Source organism: Mytilus galloprovincialis, chromosome 9 (genome assembly GCF_965363235.1).
Source record: "Mytilus galloprovincialis chromosome 9, xbMytGall1.hap1.1, whole genome shotgun sequence".
Taxonomy (NCBI): domain Eukaryota; kingdom Metazoa; phylum Mollusca; class Bivalvia; order Mytilida; family Mytilidae; genus Mytilus; species Mytilus galloprovincialis.
Genome location: NC_134846.1, coordinates 19,006,340 through 19,014,090, shown reverse-complemented (window position 1 = coordinate 19,014,090; position 7,751 = coordinate 19,006,340). Strand labels below are relative to the sequence as shown.

The following is a 7,751-nucleotide window of genomic DNA, read 5'->3' as shown; positions in this document are numbered from 1 at the left end:
TCTTAAAATGTCCTGTCCCAAGTCAGGAAAATGGCCATTGTTATACTATAGTTCGTTTCTGTGTGTGTTGCACTTTAGTGTTGTGTTTTTGTTGTTTCGTTTTTTCCCCTCTTTTATGTGATGTGTTTTCCCTCAGTTTTAGTTTGTAACCCGGATATTTTATTTTTCTCAATCGATTTATGAATTTCGAACAGGGTATACTACTGTTGCCTTAATTTGTCTTTATGTTGAAACGTTGAAGTCATAAGAATCTTCAAATTGAAACAAGTAAAGGCAACAGTAGTATTCCGCTGTTCGAAATTTATAAATCGCTTGAGAAGATTAAACTTTGCATGTAGGTGTCCAACATATATACATAACATATATATAGTAAAATTGAGAATTGGAATTGTGTCAAAGAAACAACAAACAGACAGAAGAGCAGATAAATCTTGTAACTTACCTTCTCCAAAATATATATATATATTTATTAGACAAGGATGAGCAAAATGTAATTTAAGTACTGTATTGAAAGACTTTCGAAAGATTGAAAAAAAGTTTTGAGAATTTTCTTTATAACCATCTTTATTTGAATAAGTCTGATAATTTACATCACCCACCGTGTTTTTGGTCAGATCAACGCGGTGTTACCTTGAACATGTTAATTGTTGTTTATTTTGTTATATTTTAAATGACGTAATTTTTTATACTTATTTTATTCCGTTAATGAACCCAAACAACAGATAATTAATGACAAAAGATGCAGATCGGATCATTATACTAAAATTATAAGATCCCATATTTAAAATAAACATAATCACCAAGGCAGAACTATCATCATTTAATTTACCTAGCAACTAATAACAATGTTACATTTTTGTTTACCCAATAGGTTATTTTTTTTTCAGAAAACGATCAATCTGTTAAGTTATTTACTTAGCAACTGACATTCGGCTTAAATAATGTTACCTACAATCACTGTTAATGAATACGAGCAAAAATATTATGAGTTTCATATGAATGCCGAAAAAAGGATAAATGGGAACGAAAAATTGGTTTCAAAAATTTAGCTGTAATTCATAACAACCGGATTGCAAATATTACGGTGTTGTTCTTTGCCGAGCCTGTCTATTAAAATATACTCCGAATTCACGGTCCTATAATATGTCGATACTTTTAAATTGGCATTGTACAAGATCATGTTATTTTCGTTAATTGTTAATGACGACTAATTCAATTTGAAGTTACTAGTAATTGCGTGCTGATTGATATTTTAGTCTATTTAGGTATATGTTTTTTATTAGCTTTGGGCTTTAAACTAGCTTCAGTTAAAATCGAATACTCTCTTATATGTACGTAGTGTCTTTTATGTTTTTGCTTGTTGTTTCTGTGTTTTGTATCTATCTGACGAGTTTCCTTCTTGACTGATTTTTATAGTGCATTCTTATGTCGTGCTATGACACCACTGTACCAGTTTTTGGGAGGGCTTACGCGATCGCAAAAATAGTTAACCAACCTTATCGTATACACTATATTATATATGCCCGTCCCAAGTCAGAATCATGTTATTGAGTTGTTTTCATTTGTGCATGTGTATAAAATTTATTTCCCGATTTTGCTGTGTTTGTTCAACATTTGTACATAATTTAGGCCGTAGTTGTCTGTTATTTTATATTTGTCACTCAGGTGCCATTAAAGCTTCCTATGAGGTATGAGTTTTGCTCATTGTTAAATGTCGTACGCTGACCTATATTGCTTACCTTCAACGTGATTTGGTCTAGATGAAACGTTGCTAAACAAACCACATATTCCAATTCTTAATACACAAAATTTTCTAAACTATGAACAATTGTAACAGTAATAACCCTAATCATAAGTGATGTAACGTGATGATATATTTTTGCACAGTTTTATCGTCTAAATGATAAGAAATAACCAAATTACTATACAATGTTTTCAAATTTTATAGCCAACAATACACCTCATTAATGCAATTCGTATTTTTAACATTCACAAAAAATGGAACCTAGTCAAAATAACACTCATGACAACGCTTAAAAACGGGCTATAAAAAGTATTGGTTGATTCCTCACTTCCACTTCCAAGTGATGATTCTACAAACATAAAAATGTGATATTGAATAACATGAATAATGAACAATGAAAGTAACACTATCTAGGACACAAAACCAGAAAGTTTGCTTGTTATTTATTTATCTTTTTTTCAGAACATGATACATTGCTTTTTCTCTTTTTTTTATGATTAATCAAAGAATCTTATACGATTATAACCTCCCATGTGATTGACAAAATATTCACCATAACATTTGAAACTATTCAATTGATAGGCACATGTTTTTCTAAATACACATTTTAAGAAAATTTGTGTCATGTGGATGTTGAGTTTCCAGGTGAAATGACAAAATCTTTTATAAGCAGTTTATGTAATGTCTCTTTAAACAAATGATATTGATGGAAGTTATTAACAACCCTGACTGAATAAACAGCCCTTGCAAGGTCGGTTTAAAAAATTATAAAGTTTATGGCTTTATATGCTGGAATACAACATCATATGTAGTAATTTAATATGTATACCTATATTCGAATTCATTTTGTTAGATATAGTTGCATCATCTCCCGATGTTATTGCTGTTTGCTCCGTTGTTGTTCCAATGTCTATTTGTACAGTATTTATCGGAGATTCAGATGCCGTCAACGATAAGGATGCTGTTTCTGTAGTCGTTGTTTCTTTAACCATTGTTGTAATTACAGCAGCTATAGTTGTTGCTTTGTCAGTCATTGTTGTTGCATCTGCCGTATTTTCTGTTGTTTTGTCAGTCGCTGTAGTTTCACTGCTCACGGTTGTTGTTTCATCTCTCACTGTTGTTGTTTCACCCCTCATTGGTGTTGTTTCACTAGTCATTGTGGTTGTTTGAACTTCGGTTGATGTGTTGATAGTTGTATTTTCTTCCGCTAAAGAAACCAGAATAAACATATGTTAAAATATATCAGTTTGTTTTTCATTTGCAATATCGTACATGTTTTGTAACTTATATAATTAAATATTGATAAATCCTTGAAAATCTTAACTAGCTATCATAACGATTTCAAGACATGTTTCCGAAATCGATGCGTTGTACAGGCCATTGTCTAAGTTAAACTTTGAACGCATGGAATTTATATAATGTATTGTATTTTTAAATCATGTGTTTTCTTGTGACTCGCATCTTCTTTTTTTATGAATGCGTCTATAAATTAAAAAAAAAATATTTAAACAACTAAAAATTATTTTACAAATGAACTCCGTTCGTATTATTAATAACGGAAAAACGTCAGTAACTTGAAACATATCATATTCATTGATATTTTTCAGATAATAAATCTATTTCATTTTAAGGCGTGCTTTTAATGATGAATAAAAAGACATATGAGGGGACAACACCATGGAGTGAGCAACCCCTCCGTAAAAACACAAAACAACATATGAAAGGCAGCATGACTTTTTCCCTATCGTCCTCTTTAGTTGATTAAACCTACTTTTTTATGTCTCTGATGGATTGTTGTCTCTTTGTCAGTTACCTCATATTTTAACTTTCAATGTTTAATTCAACAATGCACAGGTATTTAGTCAACATACCAATACGACACTCTTTAAATCGTCAAGATTCTATCAAAATATCTAATCGATAGAACAAAAACAGTTACAGATCAGTTATTAAACTCAATTGAGGAAAAATAGCGAACAAAAACATTCAGTGTTATTTGGCTGAGAAAAAAAAATACCTTCGTTCATTTCTTGCAAACAATCCATACGTATTTGTCCAATAAAGAATATTATAACTAGTACATTTTCTGAAACCTATCTACTCAAAGAGTGATGTGACAAATAGTTTTCTACTATTCTTTTTTTTTTATTTCTGAAATTTGAAATAGAAAGGATCTGTTTCAATTTACGTTTCACATGGCGGTTGAACAGACAAGGTACATTTTAGCCCTGTAACGGGATCGGTTTAAAAAGCAATTAGTATGGATTTTTGGTTTCTTAGTTTGACACCATGTAATTTTTTACATCTAAACGCAATATATGACATTTTACACATAATAAACAAGTGAAACTGTGAGCTACTGCTCACTGGTGATACCCCCGTCGAAATATTTCCGTTAACAGGAAGTTGTTAAGTCACATTGTATAGCTACCTTATATAAACCCTGAAACCAAATTTCACAAATGCCTCTTTATAAGTTCTAGTTAGAGAAAAATGTGACGAAAATGTTCAACTTGGCTATCATGTGTAAAATTATACAAGTGTACGGTAAACAGGAAGTTGTGGAGTAATGAATCTGAAAACGCATCCCACGGTATAAATGACTTCTATAAACTCTGAAACCGAATTTTCGAAATGCTTGTAAAAGAGGGACGAAATATACCAGAGGGAAAGTCAAACTCATAGATTGAAAATAATTTGACAACGCCATGGCTAAAAAAAGACAAACAGACAAATAATAGTACAGTAGACACTTCATAGAAAACTAAAGACTAAGCAACAAGAAATCACACCAAAACTGGGGGTGATCTCAGGTGCTGTATTTAATGTAGTTTCTGGGAAAGATGCGACTGCAATATTTGTGGGACAGAAGGACAGACGGACTGACGGACGGATGGACTGACAGACAGACAGAGGTAAAACATTATTAACCAATTTTTTTAAAGCGGGGGTATAAAAAGTTAACGTTATGTAGTGATAACTGACATTATGGTTACTCTTAAGATTAATATGCCGACTAAATGTGAAACAGGTTTTTATCAAATCATGTGCAGAACAGTTTTCGACATGATTATTATACATAAATAAACGTTATCTAGTGACATCAAAGTCTATATTGGCATTTAACGAAGTTTAGATAAATTTGAGAAAATGTGTTACGGAGGTGGAATATAAAGAATAATTGTATGTACGCCACTACCTTCAATATGTTAAATTCGCAATATCCTTAATAAATGGTTTTTGCGGCTGTTTTTAGACTTGAATAACAATTACCAAGATTAGAGATACGTATAATTATATAGTTTACCTTAAACGATAATTGTTTAAATTTAAAAAGAAAAATGATATGTTTGTTAACTGTCCTCTCAAATACTAAAAACCGATTTAAGTTTAAGTTTTTAAAGATAGATCATCAACCATACAAGAAAAAATTCTAAATGATATATTAATAGCAATCAGTATTCAGGTATTATAGGTGCTGATTGGTTTCTTCCAGATTCTAAATGATATATTGACAGCAATCAGTATTATAGGTAATAAATGGTATCGTACGGTTGATACATACAAACGGAATGATTTAAATCTTTCATCTTGAATTTTGTAACAGATATGGTTTAAAAGTCCTTTAATTAATTTCACAACTGATATAGATTCATAGATAACCTTAGCCGTATTTGGCACAACTTTTTGGAATTTTGGATCCTCAATGCTCTTCAATTTTGTACTTGTTTGACTTTATAAATATTTTGATAGGAGGGTCACTGATGAGTCTTATTTAGACGAAACGCGCGTCTGGCGTACCAAATTAAAATCCTGGTACCTTTGATAACTATAGATAAATATCATGAATAGTGCAAATCATTTACTTCTAATGTCAAATACTGACAGCATAGCTGACTCTTATCAATTTTTAAATGACCATACACAAAAAAATTATTATGCTTTATACAGATTTTACCGTTTAATCGACGCAAATTGAAAAAGGTACATCTCAATTCCTATTTTTATTTGGTATTGATATCAATAACTTGCAAACACGTTTACGACAAGTTCTAACAAACAACATCGTTATCAAAAAATGTCTGGAATACGTCAGTTGTTATCCATTCGTTTGATGTGTTTGAGCTTTCGATTTTGCTATTTGATTAGGGACTTTCCGTTTTGAATTTTCCTCGCAGTTCATTATTATTGTGATTATACTTTTTAAAATGCAAATATTATGTTTAATATTTAACTTACAATACGCATCATCGACAGTAATCAACAAAACGAATACACCATAGGTAATAAGCTTAATTGAAACCTGAAATGACAAGTGATATAATGATATATTAAATTCAAATGCTAAAAGATATAACTGGTGAAAGGGGGTTGTTGAAACGACAAATGTTTATCTGTTAAATATATTATATGAGGCAGACTTACATGTATCTAGTGTAACCTGAGTCTTAATAGCATTGGTATGAAAGCGTCCAATATCATCAACAAACTATGAAATATGTATTGAAAGAACATTTTAAATGGTCTTTCTTTCGGGCCGAAAAATTAGAAAATGAATAATCCTACTTCTTTTGGTTGGTTTTAATATTAACAAAATCCTTGTATAATGATTGTTATTTTTTAATCTTCAGATCTTAAATATTTACAAACATATGTATGCTTATACAACAAACATTAAATTGTATACACCATACGAGCGATCTTCGAGACTAATCAGTTGCGCTTGAATAACAAAATAAAAAGGGAAAATAAAGTATAAAATAATATAAAGTACATTGAGGACCTACAGTTCCTAAAGATTTCTCTAAATTTTACTTTTCTTTATTCCCTGGGTAAAAAACTAAGTAATACAACATTTGGGATGATCGTTGAATAATTTAATTTTGGATGTAACGCGTCTTCTGATTGGCTGACGTTATTTTGTTATCAGACCATAGACATAAATTAGTCATGTGACCGTGACGTCATCAACGTTTTTTCGAGGTTTTCTACAGTTTAAAATGGAATTTAGAATTAAATTATAAGAAATGACTGTAATATTTTTTTCTGTCTATGAAGAAATAACATACAAAAATTTGGTGCACAGTGAATAACGCGCGTATTAAATAAAGGCAACAGCAAATTCCCGGTGTTCAACACAATATGCAGCTCTATGGTGGTATGCTTTTTACACTAAATTTGTAAAATACAATAATGGAAAAAAAACAATTAATTATGTGTTTTAATGACTTAAGAATTAAAAAAATAAACGAACTGTAGATATGAAGTTAAGATTCATAGTGTTTAAAATAAATTAGATATTACGCTAAGTATTGGTTAGATTAATCACACCGCAACTCACCATTTCGACTCGGTACCAGACAGAAATGACGAGGAGCACGTTCAAACATATATATATATATATATATATATATATATGAAATGTTGTTGTTTATTTTGTAATGTTTCAAGTCACGTAATTCTATATCATTGCATCCGCATACAAATCAAATGCCTATATTGTCATATCATTAGATTCTGATCTAGATCGTACGCATCAAGTAATATGATATTCTGTAATTATTTAAAGAATTCATTAACATAGTTTGAAAGGAACATTGTTGATGAAACTATCGTATTAATATATTATATTGGTTTGCAACTTTTTAAGAGGGTAAAAAATCGTAATCCTGCAAAATATGTATTATACTAAAATGATAGAAGATGGATTGATTTCCAAATGAATGCAGTAAATATTGAATTTATTTATATGGTTATACTATGTGTATATTGTATTATCAGGAACCCTGTTTGTTCTTGACAATGCTGACCAACATGTTTAAGTTGAGTGCAATAAGTGTCATGTGCACACACATTAACTATTCAATCTATTATATATATAGTGCTGTTTGTCTCCTAACAAAAAGTTATACATTGTTCAAACACCAAATGTTAAACGGAAATTTTGGAATAACGTGCGATACACTACCTTACTTTCAGATTAATTTCCACGATTCAATCCCTGTTT

The 7,751-nt window shown here is 30.6% G+C and overlaps 1 protein-coding gene across 1 annotated transcript; it reads right to left on the bottom strand.

Annotated features, from left to right (window-relative positions):
• Positions 1 to 1,929: 1,929 nt before the first annotated feature.
• On the bottom strand, positions 1,930 to 7,105 carry LOC143046676 (uncharacterized). The gene is made up of 4 exons (XM_076219786.1): positions 7,086 to 7,105; positions 5,984 to 6,047; positions 2,574 to 2,951; positions 1,930 to 2,093 (listed from the first exon to the last, which is right to left on the bottom strand). Exons 1-4 carry the CDS (start codon positions 7,086 to 7,088, stop codon positions 1,990 to 1,992), a joined length of 549 nt encoding a protein of 182 aa, XP_076075901.1. The 5' UTR covers positions 7,089 to 7,105; the 3' UTR covers positions 1,930 to 1,989.
• Positions 7,106 to 7,751: the final 646 nt, after the last annotated feature.

Coding starts and splice junctions, on each gene's coding strand:
- LOC143046676 (XM_076219786.1), bottom strand. Junction 2,952..5,983: donor TACTGTCGATGATGCGTATT/GTAAGTTAAATA, acceptor TGGTTTCTTTAG/CGGAAGAAAATACAACTATC. Junction 2,094..2,573: donor CAAAATGAATTCGAATATAG/GTATACATATTA, acceptor TTATGTTTGTAG/AATCATCACTTGGAAGTGGA.